This window comes from Bombina bombina, chromosome 6, assembly GCF_027579735.1.
Source record: "Bombina bombina isolate aBomBom1 chromosome 6, aBomBom1.pri, whole genome shotgun sequence".
Taxonomy (NCBI): domain Eukaryota; kingdom Metazoa; phylum Chordata; class Amphibia; order Anura; family Bombinatoridae; genus Bombina; species Bombina bombina.
Genome location: NC_069504.1, coordinates 502,294,808 through 502,319,598, shown reverse-complemented (window position 1 = coordinate 502,319,598; position 24,791 = coordinate 502,294,808). Strand labels below are relative to the sequence as shown.

Here is a 24,791-nt window from a genome sequence, read left to right as displayed (position 1 = left end):
GCAAAATATACACATGAAGATAAGAATGTGCATCCGAAAATAATATTTGTATATAACCTGTAACTTGTTATGTAAAGTAATTAAATCAAAGGTTTTTTAAAATTTAAAATTAATCTAATGTAGGTTCAACATTTTTGGTCCTTTTGATAGTATTTAACACATTTATTGTATTTCAATCCTTTAAATTTGTTTAAATAAAGTAAATAATAACAGTTTTTTTCCAAACAATATATGCATGGGAATCTAGGTAACAGTGACGCCCTATGGCCATTCCCATTGGATAGTATGTATACGCCTTAACCACTCCCGCAACATTGGCAACAGATTTAAAGGAAAGAATGTATCACCTGTGAATGACAGTCCTGACGAGGCCCTGACGCAAAGCATTGTGGGGCGAAACGCACGTCGACACAGTCATTTGAAAACTCAGCGGCAGTAAGAAGTACCTGGTATGGTGTTGATTGATAACACTAAAGGTTCCGGAAGGAAGTGTGGCAGAGGCGAATGAAAGTGGATCTACCCAGGAATGAATCTCCCAGTCTAACTTGCACAGTTACAGTGTTAAGGAACCAGAGGAGAAAATTGGGTGAGTCAGAAGCCGGATGCAAAGTCCCGGCTCACTTAATTTTATGCTTCAAGTTTGTGCCTAAAGATACCCGGTCTCAGCTGCCTGACACCTATCCTCACCTGAAAGAGGTTGTATTTGTTTTCCATTACCTTTTTTGCCGTCTTTTGAATAAAGCCTGTTGTTACTATCAAGCACTCATGTTTAACGTTAGCTGACATAGGACGAAGCTTTCACCTCGAACCTGTCAGCTGTTTCATAAATAACGGTACAGCTTTTGTATGAGCTTGCATGTTGCAATTGCATGAAAAAAAGATATCTACACCATCACAGATAACATCTGTGGAACTTTTATTTCTTTGGGATATTTGATATCACTAAGATTTCCCATGTTTTTTTCATTTTTTGACCTGTTTATGCAACATTGATAATGTCATTATTTTGTACCCGTTTATCATGAGTTTAATGATATATTTTTAGGTCTTCCACTGCAGTGGCATATTTAGGTTCAGGATTACTTGCATTAATAAATGTGTTACATATTAATTGGACCATCTGTGTGTGAGCCTCTGTTTGAAACAATGTTTCAGCTTTCCTTCTACATATTAGATTAAGAGAAGTCTTTTTGAGTGCTGCAATCCCCTACTTTCAACATAGCATCTCGTATAGCTCTGCTGTGTGTAACATATATTTACTTATATAAATATATTTGAATTATTACTACATTTCTGGGGTCTGCACCAGGACCTGGTCTAGCTAGCGCTATCCGGGTTTGTACTATATTCTCAGGCAGTTTACCTGTAAGTCATAATAAAGGTGCCTGAACAGTATATTTCTCTCCCTGATTCTTTATTAACACTATATATATATATATATATATATATATATATATATATATATATATATATATATATATATATATATATATATATATATATATATATATATATATATATATATATATACACACACATATATATACATATATATATACACATACATATATATACATATATATATACACATACATACATACACATACATACATACACACACACACACACTGGATGTAAAAAGTTTCTGTGATGTAAAAAAATGAGACAAAGAAATCATTTCAGAACTTTTTCCACCTTTAATGTGACCTATAAACTGTACAACTCAATTGAAAAAAAAACTGAAATCTTTTAGGTAAAGGGAAATAAAAATAAAAAAATAAAATAATATGGTTGCATAAGTGTGAACACCCTTAAATTAATACTTTATCGAAGCACCTTTTGATTTTATTACAGTACTCAGTCTTTTTGGGTATGAGTTTTTCAGCATGGCACATCTTGACTTGGCAAGATTTGCCCACTCTTCTTTGCAAAAACACTCTAAATCTGTCAGAATGCAAGGGCATCTCCTGTGCACAGCCTCTTCAGATCTCCCCACAGATTTTGAATTGGTTTCAGGTCTGGGCTCTGGCCGGGCCATCCCAAAACTTTAATCTTCTTCTGGTGAAGCCATTCCTTTGTTGATTTGGATGTATGCTTTGGGTCGTTGTCATGCTGAAAGATGAAGTTCCTTTTCATGTTCAGCTTTCTAGCAGAAGCCTGAAGGTTTTGTGCCAGTATTGTCTGGTATTTGGAACTGTTCATTATTCCCTCTACCTTGACTAAGGCCCCAGTTCCAGCTGAAGAAAAAAAGCCCCAAAGCATGATGCTGACACCACCATGCTTCACTGTGGGCATGGTGTTCTTTTGGTGATATGCAGTGTTTATTGCGCCAAACATATCTTTTGGAATTATGGTCAAAAAGTTCAACTTTGGATTCATCAGAACAGAACACCTTTTGCAACATGCTTTTGGGAAACTTCAGATGTGTTTTTGCAAAATTTAGCCAGGCTATACTTCCCAGATATTCCTGCAGCTCCTTTAACGTTGCTGTAGGCCTCTTGGCAGCCTCCCAGACCAGTTTTCTTCTCGTCTTTTCATCAATTTTGGAGGGACATCCAGTTCTTGGTAATGTCACACCATATTTTCTTCACTTGATGACTGTCTTCACTGTGTTCCATGGTATATCTAATGCCTTGGAAATTCTTTTGTACCCTTCTCCTGACTGATACCTTTTAACAATGAGATCCCTCTAATGCTTTAGAAGCTCTCTGCGGATCATGGCTTTTGCTGTAGGATGCGACTAACAAAATGTAAGGAAAGACCTACTAGAACAGCTGAACTTTATTTGGGTTTAACCAGAGGCACTTTAAATGATGGCAGGGGTGTACTGACTCCTATTTAACATGATTTTGAATGTATTTGCTTAATTCTGAACACAGCTACATCCCATACATATTATTTTAGGGGTTTTTTTTCCCTTTACCTAAAAGATTTTCAGTTTGTTTTTCAATTGAGTTGTACAGTTTATAGGTCACATTAAAGGTGGAAAAAGTTCTGAAATGATTTATCTTCGTCTCATTTTTTTACATCACAGAAACCTGATATTTTAACAGGGGTGTGCAGACCTTATATCCAGTGTGTGTGTATATGTATATATATATATATATATATATATATATATATATATATATATATATATATATATATATATATATATATATATATATATATATATATATATATATATATATATATATATATATATATATATATATATATAGCTATATAGCATTGGTGATATGGGTACCATTGTTGTTCTGATTGGGTATAGGTAACCGTTGCTATGTTGAAAATACAGTATGTAAGGACCTAACAATCTTGTAATGCTCTTTTTATATATCCTAAACCTGGTGGGAATTCTGGGTTTGCTGTCATGGGGGTAAGTGATGAGTAGTGTGAGGATAGGAATGGGTATGTATGTAGTGCTTTCTCCCATGTATCATATGTTTTTTTTTATTATGTCGTTAGAGGAGGAGTATAAAAGATTCTTATTTTTAGATGTCCAGCAATGTGCTCCTAAATGCTCAGATTTAAGTATATTGTGTTCTGTTTTAACCCAGGATTTTGAGTCACAATGCTGAAACCAATCTACTATCCTTTGAAGAAATATTGCTGTTCTATATTTTTGTATATTTGGGACTCTCAGCCCACCCAATTGTGTTGGGAGGGTCATTATATTTTAATTTATTCTAGCTTGTTCTTTGTCCCAAATGAAATTAAATAACATAATTTATGTAAGAACTTACCTGATAAATTCATTTCTTTCATATTAGCAAGAGTCCATGAGCTAGTGACGTATGGGATATACATTCCTACCAGGAGGGGCAAAGTTTCCCAAACCTCAAAATGCCTATAAATACACCCCTCACCACACCCACAATTCAGTTTAACGAATAGCCAAGAAGTGGGGTGATAAGAAAAAAGTGCGAAAGCATATAAAATAAGGAATTGGAATAATTGTGCTTTATACAAAAAAATCATAACCACCACAAAAAAGGGCGGGCCTCATGGACTCTTGCTAATATGAAAGAAATTAATTTATCAGGTAAGTTCTTACATAAATTATGTTTTCTTTCATGTAATTAGCAAGAGTCCATGAGCTAGTGACGTATGGGATAATGATTACCCAAGATGTGGATCTTTCCACGCAAGAGTCACTAGAGAGGGAGGGATAAAATAAAGACAGCCAATTCCTGCTGAAAATAATCCACACCCAAAATAAAGTTTAATGAAAAACGTAAGCAGAAGATTCAAACTGAAACCGCTGCCTGAAGTACTTTTCTACCAAAAACTGCTTCAGAAGAAGAAAATACATCAAAATGGTAGAATTTAGTAAAAGTATGCAAAGAGGACCAAGTTGCTGCTTTGCAAATCTGATCAATCGAAACTTCATTCCTAAACGCCCAGGAAGTAGAAACTGACCTAGTAGAATGAGCTGTAATCCTTTGAGGCAGAGTTTTACCCGACTCGACATAGGCAAGATGAATTAAAGATTTCAACCAAGATGCCAAAGAAATGGCAGAAGCTTTCTGGCCTTTTCTAGAACCGGATAGCAAATAGACTAGAAAGATAACAAATAGACTAGAAGTCTGTCGGAAAGACTTAGTAGCTTCAACATAATATTTCAAAGCTCTAACAACATCCAAAGAATGCAACGATTTCTCCTTAAAATTCTTAGGATTAGGACATAATGAAGGAACCACAATTTCTCTACTAATGTTGTTGGAATTCACAACTTTAGGTAAAAATTCAAAAGAAGTTCGCAACACCGCCTTATCCTGATGAAAAATCAGAAAAGGAGACTCACAAGAAAGAGCAGATAATTCAGAGACTCTTCTGGCAGAAGAGATTGCCAAAAGAAACAAAACTTTCCAAGAAAGTAATTTAATGTCCAATGAATGCATAGGTTCAAACGGAGGAGCTTGAAGAGCCCCCAGAACCAAATTCAAACTCCAAGGAGGAGAAATTGACTTAATGACAGGTTTTATACGAACCAAAGCTTGTACAAAACAATGAATATCAGGAAGATTAGCAATCTTTCTGTGAAAAAGAACAGAAAGAGCAGAGATTTGTCCTTTCAAAGAACTTGCGGATAAACCTTTATCTAAACCATCCTGAAGAAACTCTAAAATTCTCGGAATTCTAAAAGAATGCCAAGAAAAATGATGAGAAAGACACCAAGAAATATAAGTCTTCCAGACTCCATAATATATCTCTCTGGATACAGATTTACGAGCCTGTAACATAGTATTAATCACAGAGTCAGAGAAACCTCTTTGAACAAGAATCAAGCGTTCAATCTCCATACCTTTAAATTTAAGGATTTGAGATCCTGATGGAAAAAAGGACCTTGCAACAGAAGGTCTGGTCGTAGCGGAAGAGTCCACGGATGGCAAGACGCCATCCGGACAAGATCCGCATACCAAAACCTGTGAGGCCATGCCGGAGCTACCAGCAGAACAAACGAGCATTCCTTCAGAATCTTGGAGATTACTCTTGGAAGAAGAACTAGAGACGGAAAGATATAGGCAGGATGATACTTCCAAGGAAGTGATAATGCATCCACTGCTTCCGCCTGAGGATCCCGGGATCTGGACAGATACCTGGGAAGTTTCTTGTTTAGATGAGACGCCATCAGATCTATTTCTGGAAGCTCCCACATTTGAACAATCTGAAGAAATACCTCTGGGTGAAGAGACCATTCGCCCGGATGCAACGTTTGGCGACTGAGATAATCCGCTTCCCAATTGTCTATACCTGGGATATGAACCGCAGAGATTAGACAGGAGCTGGATTCCGCCCAAACCAAAATTCGAGATACTTCTTTCATAGCCAGAGGACTGTGAGTCCCTCCTTGATGATTGATGTATGCCACAGTTGTGACATTGTCTGTCTAAAAACAAATGAACGATTCTCTCTTCAGAAGAGGCCAAGACTGAAGAGCTCTGAAAATTGCACGGAGTTCCAAAATATTGATCGGTAATCTCACCTCCTGAGATTCCCAAACTCCTTGTGCCGTCAGAGATCCCCACACAGCTCCCCAACCTGTGAGACTTGCATCTGTTGAAATTACAGTCCAGGTCGGAAGCACAAAAGAAGCCCCCTGAATTAAACGATGGTGATCTGTCCACCACGTTAGAGAGTGTCGTACAATCGGTATTAAAGATATTAATTGAGATATCTTTGTGTAATCCTTGCACCATTGATTCAGCATACAGAGCTGAAGAGGTCGCATGTGAAAACGAGCAAAGGGGATCGCGTCCGATGCAGCAGTCATAAGACCTAGAATTTCCATGCATAAGGCTACCGAAGGGAATGATTGTGACTGAAGGTTTTGACAAGCTGAAATCAATTTTAGACGTCTCTTGTCTGTTAAAGACAGAGTCATGGACACTGAATCTATCTGGAAACCCAGAAAGGTTACCCTTGTCTGAGGAATCAATGAACTTTTTGGTGAATTGATCCTCCAACCATGATCTTGAAGAAACAACACAAGTCGATTCGTATGAGATTCTGCTAAATGTAAAGACTGAGCAAGTACCAAGATATAGTCCAAATAAGGAAATACCACAATACCCTGTTCTCCGATTACAGACAGAAGGGCACCGAGAACCTTTGTAAAAATTCTTGGAGCTGTAGCTAGGCCAAACGGCAGAGCCACAAACTGGTAATGCTTGTCCAGAAAAGAGAATCTCAGAAACTGATAATGATCTGGATGAATCGGAATATGCAGATATGCATCCTGTAAATCTATTGTGGACATATAATGCCCTTGCTGAACAAAAGGCAAGATAGTCCAATATTTTTAGATCCAGAACTGGTCTGAAGGAATTCTCCTTCTTTGGTACAATGAAGAGATTTGAATAAAACCCCATCCCCTGTTCCAGAACTGGAACCGGCATAATTACTCCAGCCAACTCTAGATCTGAAACACAATTCAGAAATGCTTGAGCTTTCACTGGATTTACTGGGATACGGGAAAGAAAAAATCTCTTTGCAGGAGGTCTCATCTTGAAACCAATTCTGTACCCTTCTGAAACAATGTTCTGAATCCAAAGATTGTGAACAGAATTGATCCAAATTTCTTTGAAAAAACGTAACCTGCCCCCTACCAGCTGAGCTGGAATGAGGGCCGCACCTTCATGTGGACTTAGAAGCTGGCTTTGCCTTTCTAGAAGGCTTGGATTTATTCCAAACTGGAGATGGTTTCCAAACTGAAACTGCTCCTGAGGATGAAGGATCAGGCTTTTGTTCTTTGTTGAAACGAAAGGAACGAAAACGATTATTAGCCCTGTTTTTACCCTTACATTTTCTATCCTGTGGTAAAAAAGTTCCTTTCCCACCAGTAACAGTTGAGATAATAGAATCCAACTGAGAACCAAATAATTTGTTACCCTGGAAAGAAATGGAAAGTAGAGTTGATTTAGAAGCCATATCAGCATTCCAAGTTTTAAGCCATAAAGCTCTTCTAGCTAAAATAGCTAGAGACATAAACCTGACATCAACTCTGATAAAAAATGGCATCACAGATAAAATTATTAGCATGTTGAAGAAGAATAATAATATTATGAGAATCATGATCTGTTACTTGTTGCGCTAAAGTTTCCAACCAAAAAGTTGAAGCTGCAGCAACATCAGCCAATGATATAGCAGGTCTAAGAAGATTACCTGAACACAGATAAGCTTTTCTTAGAAAGGATTCAATTTTCCTATCTAAAGGATCCTTAAACGAAGTACCATCTGACGTAGGAATAGTAGTACGTTTAGCAAGGGTAGAAATAGCCCCATCAACTCTAGGGATTTTGTCCCAAAATTCTAATCTGTCAGACGGCACAGGATAAAATTGCTTAAAACGTTTAGAAGGAGTAAATGAATTACCCAATTTATCCCATTCTCTGGAAATTACTTCAGAAATAGCACTAGGAACAGGAAAAACTTCTGGAATAACCACAGGAGATTTAAAGACCTTATCTAAACGTTTAGAATTAATATCAAGAGGACCAGAATCCTCAATTTCTAAAGCAATTAGTACTTCTTTAAGTAAAGAACGAATAAATTCCATTTTAAATAAATATGAAGATTTATCAGCATAAATCTCTGAGACAGAATCCTCTGAACCAGAAGAGTCATCAGAATCAGAATGATGATGTTCATTTAAAAATTCATCTGTAGAAAGAGAAGTTTTAAAAGATTTTTTATGTTTACTAGAAGGAGAAATAACAGACATAGCCTTCTTGATGGATTCAGAAACAAAATCTCTTATGTTATCAGGAACATTCTGCACCTTAGATGTTGAAGGAACTGCAACAGGCAATGGTACATTACTAAAGGAAATATCTGCATTAACAAGTTTGTCATGACAATTAATACAAACAACAGCCGGAGGAATAGCTACCAAAAGTTTACAGCAGATACACTTAGCTTTGTTAGTTCCAGCACTAGACAGCGATTTTCCTGAATTATCTTCTGACTCGGATGCAACGTGAGACATCTTGCAATATGTAAGAGAAAAAACAACATATAAAGCAAAATTAGTCAAATTCCTTAAATGACAGTTTCAGGAATGGGAAAAAATGCCAATAAACAAGCTTCTAGCAACCAGAAGCAAAGAAAAAATGAGACTGAAATAATGTGGAGACAAAAGCGACGCCCATATTTTTTAGCGCCAAATAAGACGCCCACATTATTTGGCGCCTAAATGCTTTTTGGCGCCAAAAATGACGCCACATCCGGAACGCCGACATTTTTGGTGCAAAAGGACGTAAAAAATGACGCAACTTCCGGCGACACGTATGACGCCGGAAACAGAAAAGATTTTTTGCGCCAAAAAAGTCTGCGCCAAGAATGACGCAATAAAATGAAGCCCACAGGGAAAAAGAGTCAAATTTTTTAAGGTAAGAAAAAATGATTGATTCAAATGCATTATCCCAAATATGAAACTGACTGTCTGAAAATAAGGAATGTTGAGCATCCTGAGTCAAAGCAAATAAATGTTTGAATACATATATTTAGAACTTTATAAACAAAGTGCCCAACCATAGCTTAGAGTGTCACAGAAAATAAGATTTACTTACCCCAGGACACTCATCTACATGTTTGTAGAAAGCCAAACCAGTACTGAAACGAAAATCAGCAGAGGTAATGGTATATAAATAAGAGTATATCGTCGATCTGAAAAGGGAGGTAAGAGATGAATCTCTACGACCGATAACAGAGAACCTATGAAATAGACCCCGTAGAAGGAGATCACTGCATTCAAAATAGGCAATACTCTCCTCACATCCCTCTGACATTCACTGCAAGCTGAGAGGAAAACCGGGCTCCAACTTGCTGCGGAGCGCATATCAACGTAGAATCTAGCACAAACTTACTTCACCACCTCCATAGGAGGCAAAGTTTGTAAAACTGAATTGTGGGTGTGGTGAGGGGTGTATTTATAGGCATTTTGAGGTTTGGGAAACTTTGCCCCTCCTGGTAGGAATGTATATCCCATACGTCACTAGCTCATGGACTCTTGCTAATTACATGAAAGAAATTTGTCGTTGTGGTATATACAGTATGTGGGAGTTAAGGGAATAGGTAATGTTTGCATTATATAAAATATTCTGGCAGCAGATTCATTTTAGCGCAATGGATTTTTTTCAAGCCAAAATGTGTGTTTAGAGCGCCATCTCGACATAGCCGATAGGATGGCATTTTATAAGGGTATATAATTAAAGTTGAACATATCCTTGATCAAGTTGGCTAGGTAAATACCCAGGTACTTTAGATTTTTCTTTTGTAGTCTAAAGGGGTATGTAGTCATATGATGCATAATGTTTGAGGGTAATGTCGCTTTGAAAATTTCCGATTTTGTGAAATACTGAAATGTGATACCGTTTTAAATTCCTTGAGAAGAAACGGAATAACCACAAAACTTGTATGCAGGGTCCGAAATATACAAGACAACAAAATCAAAAACACACCGCCAAAAAAAAAAATACAAAAAAAAATACAATATTTATTCCAGAGCTATAATTAAAAAAAAAACTTACATAGTACAGAGGACTTAGAGGAGTGTAGGAACATGACCTACGTCATAGGACACGTTTCACACCATTATGGTGCTTTCTCAAAGACAGTGTCTTTGAGTATAATCATTATGTTATGGATGGCTAATTCTGGATTTGATATGAACATAAGTATGTCATCCGCATACAGAAGAATTTTATGTTCGGTGTCCTCAATATGATTGCCTTGTATTGAGGAATCGGATCTTATCGTGGCTGCAAGAAATTCAATGACTCAAGCAAAAGGTAGGGGGGGGAGAGAGGGAAGCCCCGTCTTGTCCCATTTGAAATAGGGAATGTATTTGATAGTGTACCATTAATTCTAATTTTTGCAGTGGGGGATGCGTATAATGTGAACATTTTTTTCAATGAACCATTGACTTATACCAAATTTCTGAAGGGAAGATTTTAAGAAGGACCAGCATACACGGTCAAATGCTTTTTCCGCATCTGTAATGGAGAGTCTGAGAGGGAACATCGTAATGGATAAGCAGCAAATAACTTGTGTTGATACCTAAACAAACTAGAACATAAACATAAAAAACATTGAACACACATTTTCATTTTCAAAACAGTATAGAGGTCGCAGAGCGACACTTTCCTGAGTCTATACATAAAGATGAAAACCATTAGTTCGTTTTAAACTAAAGTATATTTAATAATATTTTTAATCTATCATAATTTAAACAAATTTATGAAGATTTTACATTCCAGATTAATCGGGATTAGGTTTAACTAACAATCTGTATCCTTTCCAAGTACATTTCAATCTATGTTATATACTTTATATATTGAGCAAATTTCACAATACAATGACATATATAGTCATGTAGCCGAAGAGGGGTCTGAATGAGTCCTTAACTTTGATGTCAGTCCCATTTTCTTGCTGTTTCTAGATCCGGAGGGCCTCTGCATACATATGTTGTGTCATCTTTGGTGACATTTAGACTAAATGGGTGACCCCATCTATACTTCAGATTTTTTTCTTGTAGCCGTGTCGTGAGAAATCTGACCTCCTTTCTTCTTTGGATGGTAGCAGGGCTTAGATCTAAGTATATCTGGAGCTTGTGATCCAAGTAGTAAATGAATTGCGTCTGTCTGGCTTGTTGCCATATTATCCTTTGCTTCCTCAACTACAGAGATAAAGAGCTGGCATCTCTAGGTGGTGCATTAGTTTCTGGCAATGGTCGTAAGGCTCTGCGTATCCTTTTAACGATTATGGGAGTATCATTTGGTTCATTTTTTAGAATATGGCTGAAGAGTTCTTGTGTATAAGTTTCTAGTTCTTTCAATTGTATTGATTCCGGTATCCCTCTAATACACAAGTTATTTCTCCTCCCTCTGTTCTACAAGTCTTCTACCTTCATTTGAAGTTCTTCGATTTGGATATCGTGAGTTGATGTAGTGTTAGAGATTGTATATAATTTTGTTAGCGGTTTCTTGCATTTCTTCTACCTCCAATACTCTATTGCCAATTTCTGATATCTCTTTTCATGGGTGCTAGTTCTGAGTAAGGCTCAATGTTATTTAAAAAGTTAGCGGTTTGACTCCTCATATCCTATATTAGAATATGCATTTCAGATACAGTAACCTTACCATCACTTTAAGTACCCCTAACAGGCCCGATTTTCATATCTTATCTAGAGTACAAGTGAAATAATCAGCTGATCAGTAAACATGGTTACTAACCTGAACTCACCCATCAGACTATTTCACCTGTGCTCTAGTTAAGATATTATGAAAATCTGGCATGATAGGGGTGTTTGGGGAATGGAGTTGAGAAACACTGACGAGGAAACCCAACTGCTTTTGCAAATAGGTAAGGCTAAAAATAATGGTTGTGTTGCAATTATGGCAGATTTATATTACACTAAAAAAGATTTTGACTATTAAACAGTCAATAAAGGGACATAGATTTAAATAAGCTAAACCAGAGCTCAACAAATATGGGCACCTGGGCGCAACTGGCACCTTTAAAACTATCCCCTGGCGCCCTGTTTTGTATTGCCCAAGTGCCCCCAGTTGCCACAGTGTGCGGTTATCCACTGCACATAAAATTTAGCCCACTGCAGCTGGGTCCTTTCCGGGCCACGTGAGCAGAATCTGCAAGCCTTGCTCTGCAAGAGTGTGCATTCCCTTTTGGCTAATAGCTACCTATTGCTGTGCCGAGGCACATCTGAAAGAGGTGAGATCTGGAAAGTGGATAGTGTGAGTGCATGTGTGAAAATGTAGGAGATGCTCATCTATTACATTTTCAAACATCCACTCATAAGAAACTGGAAAGTACAGTGAACATTAGAAGACTTAGCATGTGGCGTTGGATTGGAATAACAACTTTATTACAGATGCAACTAAATCCGTTTTTAGCAATTACCAATTTGGATGCACATACCAAACCTCATTAATCCTATGCAAAGTTATTAGCATTTAAATAACCTGGCATAAACTAGTTCTTGAAATTATTGATCATTCAACAAGAAAACCTAAGAACATGTAGTTGTCTTGTTAAGATTACATGTATTTTACCCAGATGTGACCCAAAAATAAGATGTATTCTTATTGTATTCGATACTTTATTTTCTCTTTCTTTGTAGTGAGAGTCCACAAAATTATTTTTCTTACATACGGGAATATATCACCAGGGGGTGGCAGACACACCCCAAACAGAGCATTCGACTAACCCTCCCACTTACGCTACTCTCCCAGTGGTTCAAGACAGAGGATAGAAAAAGGGGGGGAAAAAAAGATAAAAGGGGTAAAGAGGTGCTGACTAGACTGCCGCCATTACAAAAAAAAAAAAAAAAAAAAATCAGGTCATGTCCATAGAAGCTCATTACCAAGAAGGAAAATAAATGTATTAGGTAATACATTTTCATTTTCTTTCCAATGGTAGTGAAATACTTATTTTTACATATGGGAATCCATACCAAAGATGTGGAGTCCACAAGAATTTAGGGTGGGCTGATAAGAGAAAAAAGGCAGTTACCTAGTTACCAGGCAGCACCACCTGAGGAACCCTTTCTCCTGAATGATGCCTCAGCCAAGACAAAAACATCAAACTGGTAACATTTTGTGGCAGTATGTAGAGAAGATCAGGTTACAGTCTTGCAGATCTGTCCACCAAAGCCTCATTTTTGAAAGCCCAAGACATTGACACCGAACAGGTGGAATGAGTGTTAATACGAGCAGGAGGCTGCTGACCCGCCTCTGAGTAAGCCATCCTAATAAGACTTCTCAACCGAAAGGATAGGGAAACAGCAGTGGCCTTTTGGCTCTTGCAATTGCCAAAGGAAAAAGAATTAACAAGTATAACGAGAGATGAAAGTCCTTAGTAGCATGAAGATAGAACTTTAATGCTCATACCACATCCAGGTTGTGCAACAACCTCTTCTTAGAAGAAACCGGATTAGGACAAAGACAGAAGCACAATTTTCTGATTTATGTTAGCAGTAGAAACCACCTGGAGTAGGAAACCCAATTTCATCTGGAGAATAGCCTTGAATGTAAGACAATAGAACACTAAGGGTTTAATCCTTCTAGAGCCTCGTCTTTATGAAAAACCAGAAAAGGGGGATCACACTGAAGAGCAGTCAATTCAGACACTGTGGGCAGAAGAAATTAACAAAAATAAAACTTTCCAAGATAGTAGCCTGATATCAAGAGAATGCATAGACTCAAATGGAGTGTGTTGTAAAACTTTAAGAACAAGATTAAAGCTCCAAGGAGGAGCAATAGGTTTGAAAACATGTCTGATTCTAACCATGGCTTGAACAAGAGACTGAACATCAGGTCAACGTGCCAACTTCCTATGTAACAAAACAGAGACAGAGACAATATCTGACCATTAAGAGAACTAGCCGAAAGCCCATTTTCAAGCCCCTCTCGTAAAAACTGAAGACATGGGATTCTCACTCGGTGCCAGGAGAAACCACATTCTGCACACAAGGATAAGCACACCTTCCACACATTGTGGTATACATGTCTGTTCACCCTTAAACTGAGACAACTGCCTGAAGAACCATTCTACCAAGGATGTTTTAGAGGAAGCAAAAATATAAAAATGTTAGAATTTAGTGAACAAGTATGCAAGAAGACCAAGTAGCTGCCTTGCAGATTTGATCAACTGAATTCTCATTCTTAAAAGTCCAATAAGTGATAAGTGGTCTAGTAGAATGATCAGTAATCTGCTACGGTGGAGACTGACCTGCCTCCAAAATAAGCTCTGTGAATAAAAAGTTTTAAACCAAAAGGCTAAAGAAATATCAGAAGCTTTCTGACCTTTCCTATCTCCAGCAAAGAAAAACAAAAAAACGAAATAAAACTAAGTTTGTCTGAAATCTTTAGTAGCATCAACATATAATGCCATAACAACATCCAGAGAAAGTAAAGATCTTCAGAAGCATTCTTAGAACTAGGACAAAGGAAGAACAACAATCTCTCTACCAATGTTATCTGGAGAAACAACCTTAGGCAAAAAAATCAGATAAGCAGACTCCCAAGAAAGAGCAGATAATTTAGAAACTCTTCAAGCAGAAGATTTAGCCAGAAGAAATAATACTTTCCAAGAAAGAAGTTAAATGTCCAACTTGTATATAGGTTCAAAAGAAGGAACCTGCAAAATCCTTAACACTAGGTTAAGATTCTCACTGACCCCTTTCCCATCATGAATGGAACCAGACAGTGCTGCCTCTCTCACCATTATTGTTGTTATGTAGAGATTCTATCAATACAACTTCGACAGCATCCCCAAATAAAAGGCATCCCCCCTAAACCCAGGTTCCCAGAAATTAGCACTTTTTGTAGATTATTTATTGCTTTTCTTGACAACTCCTCTAAAATCTCTTCCCCCAACCATAGCGACCTTGGAAGTCTATGGCACACTTTACAATTATTCAATTAACCTAAGTAAATCTGAGATCCTAAGTAAATCTGAGATCCCCCGTTTACAAAATGTCTGTACAAGATCAGTCAATTCTATCGCAGACCACTGCCATCATTATAACCACACACGCCTTGAAATATCTAGGCATATGACAGATGATTCAACCCAATTATTTAAACTAAATAATGATTAATGTTGTCAGAATAGGCGTATAATGTAGATCTATAAAGGGAGGCAGAAGACATGTCCCTGCGACCAATAATAGTGTGTTGAAGGAGTTTCCATGAGGTGAAACTATCGGATCATAAACCGTACCCCAAATACATCCCTCTGACAATCAATGTACTCTGAGGGGCCTCAACATAGACTAAAACCCCTCTCATCTGAAGAAAACATGCACATCCTTCTTCAACCACCACCAGCGGAGGAAAAGTAAAGAGTACAGTATGTGATAAACTGGTATTTATTGCATTGATGCAAACAATTTGTATAATTGAATAGTAAATAAAAGAATTGTCTTTCTTAGGCACCTGGATACAGTCATGTATCTCCTCTAGAGAAGATTCAACCATTATTAACTCATAAAGAGTCACACCAAAATTCTACAGCGCAAGCCACTGCTTCAATACTTACTGTAGGTTGGAATAGGAGACCTCCCTGTAGAAAATTTTTTCTAAGATAAACCTTCCAGCTTCCTGTCCATAAGATCCTTAAAGTGTGTACTGTCCTCCAGAGGAATGAACGTATATTTAGCTAAGGTAGAAGTAGCTCCATCCACCTTAGGAACAGTGGTTCATAATTCCAAGTGATGGTCAGGTACAGGAAAATCTTTTAAAGTTAGGGGAAGAGGAAAAGGAACCGCAGCTTTCTCCCATTCCTTGGATATGATATTAGCAACCAAAAGAAGAGAGACAGGAAAAACCTCAGGGGTTTTTAACTTGGGCTTGAAAATAATGTCCAATTTCTGCACTGGTGTTTCCTCAGCCGTTTTAGATTCAGTCACACCTAGGGTTCTCAAAACCTCCTTCAGTAAATACCTTAGATATTCTATTTTGAGGCTAAAGGAAATATCTTCTGTATCCTTCTCAGATTCCCTGGAGGAGTCAGAAAATGAAAGTTTACCTTCTGTGCTAGACAAGTATTCAGCTTTGTCAGAAACCTGTAAATTTCTATTTGCAGAGACTTCAACTAAGTTGTTCGTTCTAGACTCAGAAGAACAAAGTTTAACCTCTCTCTTCCATTGGGAACATCTTTAACCCTAAAGCCACCGCAGGACAGCACTATAAATGTCCTTATACACTCTGAGGAAAATAATGCAGTGAGAGTAAAAAAAACTAAAGAAAAACGTTCACATGTCATCTGGCCCCTACGAATCCATAAGAATCTCCACATAGGCCCCTGTAGCATAAACTCCCTCTCCTAGATAAAGGCACTGGCCAGACTAGTATGAGTAAACTAGTCTGCACAAGACCGTGACTAACATCCATCCCCCAGTAAGAGCAACTAGCCTGCATGAGAAGGGAGAAAGATAAATAGGGACTTACCCATCCTTGCATGATCAGTGATCGCTGAAGTCCTGGAAGACATGATAAAAACAGTGTAACTAACATTACAGGACGACATGGGGGTAGAGCCTTAAGATACAGTGTGATGCACAGGAACTTCTCTGCAACACCCCTGACCAGAGTAAACCAAAACTCTTCTAAGAGCTTTACATGGACAAGATTAGTACACCTCTGACCCTCTCTAGAAAGGAACAATCCATTGAGTGTACTGTAGAAACAATTTCTGCAGAGAACCTCTAACCTCTGCCTGTCTCCTTGACAAGGCAAAGAGCTACTAGGAGTGTAGAGGAAGTGGGAGGTATAGTTAAATGCTCTGATTCAGGTGTCTTTGCGCCTCCTCCTGGTGGCCAGGTGATGTATTCCCATATGTAAGAATAAGGATTTTGTGGCCTCTCCCTACCATTAGAAATAAAATAGTTATATTATCAGTATATTGTTTATATAAACGCTCATTTACAAACATTTGAAGAATAATAAATCAATAGTTAGTGTACAAAGTGTTTCCATGTTTTAAAATGACACAACATAAGTTCTTTATGATATACAAGTAGGTATCAGTTTTATAATTCAGTTTTCCAACTACTAAAGTCTCAATGGCGCTTTAAAGATGTTTAAAACAAATAAAATAATGTACGTTTTATTATAACATTGTGAATTGTTATTTGAAAACACGTCTCTTACAAACTGTTATTTTACTATAACAGAATGCAAATAAAGAGCAACATATGGTCACATTATCTGCCAATAACCACAATAAAATATATTAAAGCTGTCAATGTAAGCCCATTTGCCTCTGTTGTGCCTCAACATGTATTGATAATGAGCCAAAGGTTTCAATAAAAGGAAATAACTTTTTTTTTTGTATGAACTTAAAGAGTCAATGTTTTATAAGCCCTTATTTTACTAAAGGCTAATATTGATTTAATTGAGAGGCTTACCAGGATAAATGGATTTGAATCTCAAACTTTCTTCCATAGTTCAGATAGAGTATGAAATTATAAACAACTTTCTAATTTACTTCAATATCAATTATTTTTTTTATTTTTTTTGTTGAAAAGCAGGGACGTAAGCTCAGGAACCCGTACGTGTGCCTGGCACTATATGGTACCAATTTTACAAGAATGTTATCTATCTGTAAGAGCACTATTGCCTGCCATCTATCTAGGTATCTTTTCAACTAAGAACACCATGGGAACAAAGCAAATGGGATTTTTTTTTTAATTGCATGCTCTAAATCACAAAAGAACATTTTTGGGTTTCATGTGCCCTTAAAGAAATGCTGCATTAAGCATTTAACAGAAGGCCCAAACCTAAGCATAAGTAACTTACCTAGCCTTAGCTCACCAAAGTTCCCACAGCCAATCTTCTTTCCCACCCTAAAATTGGGTCCCACCATAAGGACCCCTGAGGAAGTGGTAGAGCTGGAAGGCCTTGAGCTGTGACCAGTTCGTACTGGTAAAGCCTTAGCTGGCCGTGGCCTGTCATCCTTCTCCCTGTTGTTATGGTCCATATTCCTATACCATATGAGCCAGATGAAAAGGGATGCCCACAGACACTAGGGGCTCCCAACAATTTCAGGCAATAAAATTATTGGTGTCACAAAATATCCAGCTGAGAATCCTCAGGGGCCAGACAACCAGATCACATCACTGCAGAGGACCAAGGGATCAACTCACAGCCTCTCCACGCCAAAGATTTCCCATTTCATCTGGTAAGATCCGTCTTGGGTCCTGAGCAATAAAAGAGAACAAGTTAATGAATATGCTGTATTTATATATAATGGGACAAACAAAAAAGTGATTTGGTCCAAGCATAGTTATAACAGCTTTGCCAAATACTCTTTTATCAAAGTGTATGGCAACGTTGCAAGCATTCCCATCACTAAAATTCATTTTATAATACTATAACTGTAAAATACTATTGTAACTATTACATAACTTTTTAGAAGCAAACTAGTTCATACAAAGATATTAACATACAACAGAACCAATAAAAGTTTAACTATTACTCATAAATTAAACACTAAATTTTAATACAAAATAATAAGGATAGTCGATGTATTGATAGAGTGAAGTGCTAGATTAAAACAAAAACAAAAAAACCACAACAGTCAACGATATTTATTTAGTTCCATTTCTTTAAGAAATACTAACATACCTGTCTTAATACAAACAATTTATTGGCATTAAAAAAGGTTTGAAGCCTAAGGAATACTTTATTCAATCACTGCTCTCTACCTGATACAGTTCTTCTAAATCTACTTGCCAGGTGTGTGTGTATACATGCTGCTCCTGAGCCTACATACAACAAAGCAAATTAGATAATAGAAGTAAATTGGAAATGTGTTAAAAATGTTATGCTCTATCATTAAAGTTTAATTTTGACTTTAAAGCCTTAAAACCTGTAGTAAGGATAGGATGGTAGAAGCAGAATGTATTTTTTTTTTTTTTAACTTGTTAAGACAGTAAAGCAGTAAACCGTAAATTGCTATGCAATGTTTACTTGAAGCTGCAGTCGGATATTCCCTATACCAGTCACTTGCGCAGTTGGTGCAATTCTCAAGCCATCTGTGCAGGAAAATGCTATTGATAAAATGCATAGGATGTATGGTGCATTGCCTATTGACTGCAGCAGATGCCTGTCAAAAAGTTGGAAAACAAATTATGCTTACCCGATAATTTCATTTCCATCTGTATGGCAAGAGTCCACAGCTGCATTCTAAACATGTCGGAAATACTGAACCTGGCCACCAGGAGGAGGCAAAGACACCCCAACCAAAGGCTTAAACATTTCAAATTCAAATTTAGGGCCACCCATCGGAGAACACGGGCGGAACTGTGGACTCTTCCCATACAGATGGAAATTAAATCATCAGGTAAGCATAATTTATTTTTTACATCTTAATATGGGAAGAGTCCACAGCTGCATTCCTTACTTGTGGGAAACATATACCCAAGCTCTAGAGTACACAGAATGCTAACAGGAGGGGGGGGGGGAGAGGCGGACCCTAATCTGAAAGCACCACAGCCTGCAAAACCTCTCCCCCGAAGGTTGCTTCAGCAGAAGCAAAAACATAAAAAACTTGTAAAACTTTGGAAAAAGTATGTAAGGAGAACCAGGCAGCCACCTTACAAATCTGATCCATAGTGGCCTCATTTTTGAAGGCCTAAGAGGAAACCACTGCTCTTGTAGAATAAGCCGTAATGCTCAGAGGAGGCTTATGTCCCGCCGTTTCTATGCTAAACTGGTGACACTCCTCAGACAAAAATATAAGGAAGTCAAAGAGGCCCTCTGAACCCTATGCTTCTCAGAAAAGAGAACAAACAGAGAAAGAGGTTTGTCTAAATTCTTCGTGGCCCGAAGATAGAACTTCAAGGCACAAACCACATCCAGAAATACGTTGTAAATGTTCCTTCGACGAACAAGGATTAGGAACCACAATCTCTTGATTGATGTTGAGAATTGACACAACCTTAAGAAGAAAACCTAACTTGGTTCGTAGAACAGTCTTATCGGCATAAAAAGCCAGATAAGGAGGGACGCATTGCAAGGCAGCAATCACAGATACTCTGCGCGCAGAAGCAATAGCCCGTGGAAAAGGAACCTTCCAAGACAACAAATTAATGTCGACTTCATGTATAGGCTCCACGGAGCCCTTTGCAAAACCTTAAGGACAAGATTTAAACTCAGAGGAGCATTAGATCTAAACACAGGTCTGATCCCAGCAGAGCCTTAACAAATGGCTGCACATCTGGAAGCTCTGCAAACCTGTTGTGCAGTGACAGACAGGGCCGAAAAACATAATTTATGCTTACCTGATAAATGTATTTCTCTTGTGATGTATTGAGTCCACGGATTCATCCATACTTGTGGGATATTCTCCTTCCCTACAGGAAGTGGCAAAGAGAGCACCCACAGCAGAGCTGTCTATATAGCTCCTCCCTTAGCTCCACCACCCAGTCATTCAACTGAAGGCTAGGAAGAAAAAGGAGAAACTATAGGGTGCAGTGGTGACTGAAGTTTTTTAATTAAAAATATACTGCCTGTCTTAAAAAAACAGGGCGGGCCGTGGACTCGATACATCACAAGAGAAATAAATTTATCAGGTAAGCATAAATTATGTTTTCTCTTGTAAGATGTATCGAGTCCACGGATTCATCCATACTTGTGGGATACCAATACCAAAGCTTTAGGACACAGATGAAGGGAGGGACAAGACAGGTACCTTAAACGGAGGGCACCACTGCTTGTAGAACCTTTCTCCCAAAAATAGCCTCCAAAGAAGCAAAAGTATCGAATTTGTAAAATTTGGAAAAAGTATGAAGCGAAGACCAAGTCGCCGCCTTACAAATCTGTTCAACAGAAGCCTCATTTTTAAAAGCCCATGTGGAAGCCACTGCTCTAGTAGAATGAGCAGTAATTCTTTCAGGAGGCTGCTGGCCAGCAGTCTCATAAGCCAAACGGATGATGCTTTTCAGCCAAAAGGAAAGAGAGGTAGCCGTAGCCTTTTGACCTCTCCGTTTACCAGAATAAACAACAAACAATGAAGATGTTTGACGGAATTCTTTAGTTGCTTGTAAGTAGAACTTTAAAGCACAAACCACATCAGGATTGTGCAACAGACGTTCCTTCTTTGATGAAGGATTAGGACACAGTAAAGGAACAACAATCTCCTGATTGATATTCCTATTAGAAACAATCTTAGGAAGAAACCCAGGTTTGGTACGCAAAACCACCTTATCTGAATGGAAAACAAGGTAAGGTGAATCACACTGTAAAGCAGATAACTCAGAAACTCTTCGAGCCGAAGAGATAGCTATTAACCCTTTAAGGACACAGCTTTCAGTTTGCTCAATTGTTTGACTGAAAAATTCCGACATATGTCCTTAAGAGGCTAAAAACAGAACTTTCCAAGATAGAAGCTTAATATCTATGGAATGCATAGGTTCAAACGGAACCCCTTGAAGAACTTTAAGAACTAAGTTTAGGCTCCATGGCGGAGCAACAGGTTTAAATACAGGCTTGATCCTAACCAAGGCCTGACTAAACGCTTGAACGTCTGGGACATCTGCCAGACATTTGTGTAAAAGAATAGACAAAGCAGATATTTGTCCTTTTAAGAAACTAGCTGATAATCCCTTCTCCAAACCTTCTTGGAGAAAGGACAATATTCTAGGAATCCTAATCTTACTCCATGAGTAACCCTTGGATTCACACCAATAAAAATATTTGCGCCAAATCTTATGATAGATCTTCCTGGTGACTGGCTTTCTAGTCTGAATCAGCGTATCAATGACCGACTCAGAGAAACCACGCTTTGATAGAATCAGACGTTCAATCTCCAAGCAGTCAGACGCAGAGAAATTAGATTTGGATGCGTGAATGGACCTTGGATTAGAAGGTCCTGCCTCATTGGCAGAGTACACGGTGGAACCCATGACATGTCCACTAGGTCTGCATACCAAGTCCTGCGTGGCCATGCAGGTGCTATCAGAATCACCAAAGCGCTCTCCTGCTTGATTCTGGCAACCAAACGTGGGAGGAGAGGAAACGGTGGAAATACATAGGCCAGATTGAAGGACCAGGGCACTGCTAGAGCATCTATCAGTACCGCCTGGGGATCCCGGGACCTGGACCCGTAACGAGGAAGTTTGGCATTCTGACGGGACACCATCACATCCAACTCTGGTCTGCCCCATAGCTGAGTCAGCTGGGCAAATACCTCCGGATGGAGCTCCCACTCCCCCGGATGAAAAGTCTGACGACTTAGGAAATCCGCCTCCCAGTTCTCTACCCCTGGGATATGGATTGCTGAGAGATGGCAAGAGTGATCCTCCGCCCATCGGATTATTTTGGTTACCTCCATCATCGCTAGAGAGCTCCGTGTTCCTCCTTGATGATTGATATAAGCTAGTCGTGATGTTGTCCGCCTGAAATCTGATGAATTTGGCCGCAGCTAGCTGAGGCCACGCCTGAAGTGCATTGAATATCGCTCTCAGTTCTAGAATGTTTATCGGGAGTAGAGTTTCCTCCCGAGACCATAAACCCTGTGCTTTCAGGGAGTTCCAGACGGCACCCCAACCTAGCAGGCTGGCATCTGTCGTTACTATGAGCCACTCTGGCCTGCGGAAACACATTCCCTGAGACAGGTGGTCCTGAGACAACCACCAGAGAAGAGAATCTCTGGTCTCCTGGTCCAGATGCAGTTGAGGAGATAAATCTGCATAATCCCCATTCCACTGTTTGAGCATTCATAGTTGCAGTGGTCTGAGGTGTAGGCGGGCAAAAGGAACTATGTCCAATGCCGCTACCATGAGTCCGATTACCTCCATGCACTGAGCCACTGATGGCTGAGGAATGGAATGAAGAGCTCGGCAAGTGGTTAAGAGTTGATTTTATGACCTCCGTCAGAAATATTTTCATTTCTACCGAGTCTATCAGAGTCCCGAGGAAGGAAACTCTTGTGAGAGGGAAGAGAGAACTCTTTTTTTATGTTGACCTTCCACCCATGAGATCTCAGAAAAGCCAACACGATGTCTGTGTGAGACTTGGCTAGCTGGAAAGCAGACGACTGAATCAAGATGCCGTCTAGATAAGGGGCCACTGCTATGCCCCGCGGTCTTAGAACCGCCAAAAGCAGCTTTGTGAAAATTCTGGGAGCCGTGGCCAACCCGAAGGGAAGGGCCACGAACTGGTAATGCCTGTCCAGAAAGGCGAATCTGAGGAATTGATGATGATCTCTGTGAATAGGGATGTGTAGATACGCATCCTTTAAGTCCACGGTTGTCATATATTGACCCTCCTGGATCAACGGTAGAATAGTCCGAATAGTCTCCATCTTGAATGATGGTACTGAGGAATTTGTTTAGAATTTTGAGATCCAAGATTGGCCTGAAAGTTCCCTCTTTTTGGGAACCACAAACAGGTTTGAGTAAAACCCTAGCCCTTGTTCCGCTTTTGGAACTGGGTGGATTACTCCCACGATATGTAGGTCTTCTACACAGCGTAAGAATGCCTCTCTCTTTGTCTGGTTTGCAGACAATTGAGAAATGTGAAATCTCCCTCTTGGAAGAGAGTCTGAAGTCCAGAAGATATCCCTGGGACACAATTTCTAAGGCCCAGGAATCGTGAACATCTCTTGCCCAAGCCTGAGCGAAGAGAGTCTGCCCCCTACTAGATTCAGTCCCAGATCGGGGGCTACCCCTTCATGCTGTCTTAGAGGCAGCTGCAGGCTTCTTGGCCTGTTTACCCTTGTTCCAAGCCTGGTTAGGTCTCCAGACTGACTTGGATTGGGCAAAATTCCCCTCTTGCTTTGCAGCAGGGGAAGCTGAAGCGGGACCACCCTTGAAGTTCCGAAAGGAACGAAAATTATTTTGTTTGGTCCTCATTTTATTTGTTCTATCCTGAGGAAGGGCATGGCCTTTCCCTCCAGTGATGTCTGAAATAATCTCTTTCAGTTCAGGCCCGGAGTAGGGTGTTTCCTTTGAAAGGGATGTTCAAAAGTTTAGATTTTGATGACACATCAGCAGACCAGGACTTAAGCCATAACACCCTGCGTGCTAAAATGGCAAAACCTGAATTCTTTGCCGCTAATTTAGCCAGTTGGAAAGCGGCATCTGTAATGAAACAATTAGCCAACTTAAGGGCCTTAATTCTGTCCATAATATCCTCTAATGGAGTCTCCATCTGAAGAGCCTCTTCTAGAGCCTCGAACCAGAAAGCAGCTGCAGTAGTTACAGGAACAATGCACGCAATAGGTTTGAGAAGAAAACCTTGATGAACAAAATTTTTCTTCATGAGACCCTCTAATTTTTTATCCATAGGATCTTTGAAAGCACAACTGTCTTTGATAGGTATAGTTGTACGCTTAGCCAGAGTAGAAATAGCTCCCTCCACCTTAGGAATTGTCTACCACGAGTCCCGCATGGTGTCAGATATGGGAAACATTTTCTTAAAAACAGGAGGGGGAGCGAACGGAATACCTGGTCTATCCCACTCCTTAGTAACAATATTCACAATCCTCTTAGGGACTGGAAAAACATCAGTGTAAACAGGAACCTCTAAGTATTTGTCCATTTTACACAATTTCTCTGGGACCACTATAGGGTCACAATCATCTAGAGTCGCTAATACCTCCCTGAGCAATAAGCGGAGGTGTTCAAGCTTAAATTTAAAGGCCGTCATATCAGAATCTGTCTGAGGGAGCGTCTTTCCTGAATCAGAAATTTCTCCCTCAGATAACAAATCCCTTACCCCTACTTCAGAACATTGTGAGGGTATATCGGATACGGCTAC

At 39.0% G+C, this 24,791-nt stretch overlaps 1 protein-coding gene across 1 annotated transcript in view; it reads right to left on the bottom strand.

Annotated features, from left to right (window-relative positions):
* The window catches only part of CSNK1G1 (casein kinase 1 gamma 1), a gene marked incomplete in the record, with an annotated part of 566,217 nt that overhangs the window by 428,679 nt on the left and 112,747 nt on the right, over nt 1–24,791 (bottom strand). The window contains 1 exon segment of the mRNA XM_053717378.1: nt 17,826–18,226. Coding sequence (XP_053573353.1) covers nt 17,826–18,006 — 181 coding nt within the window.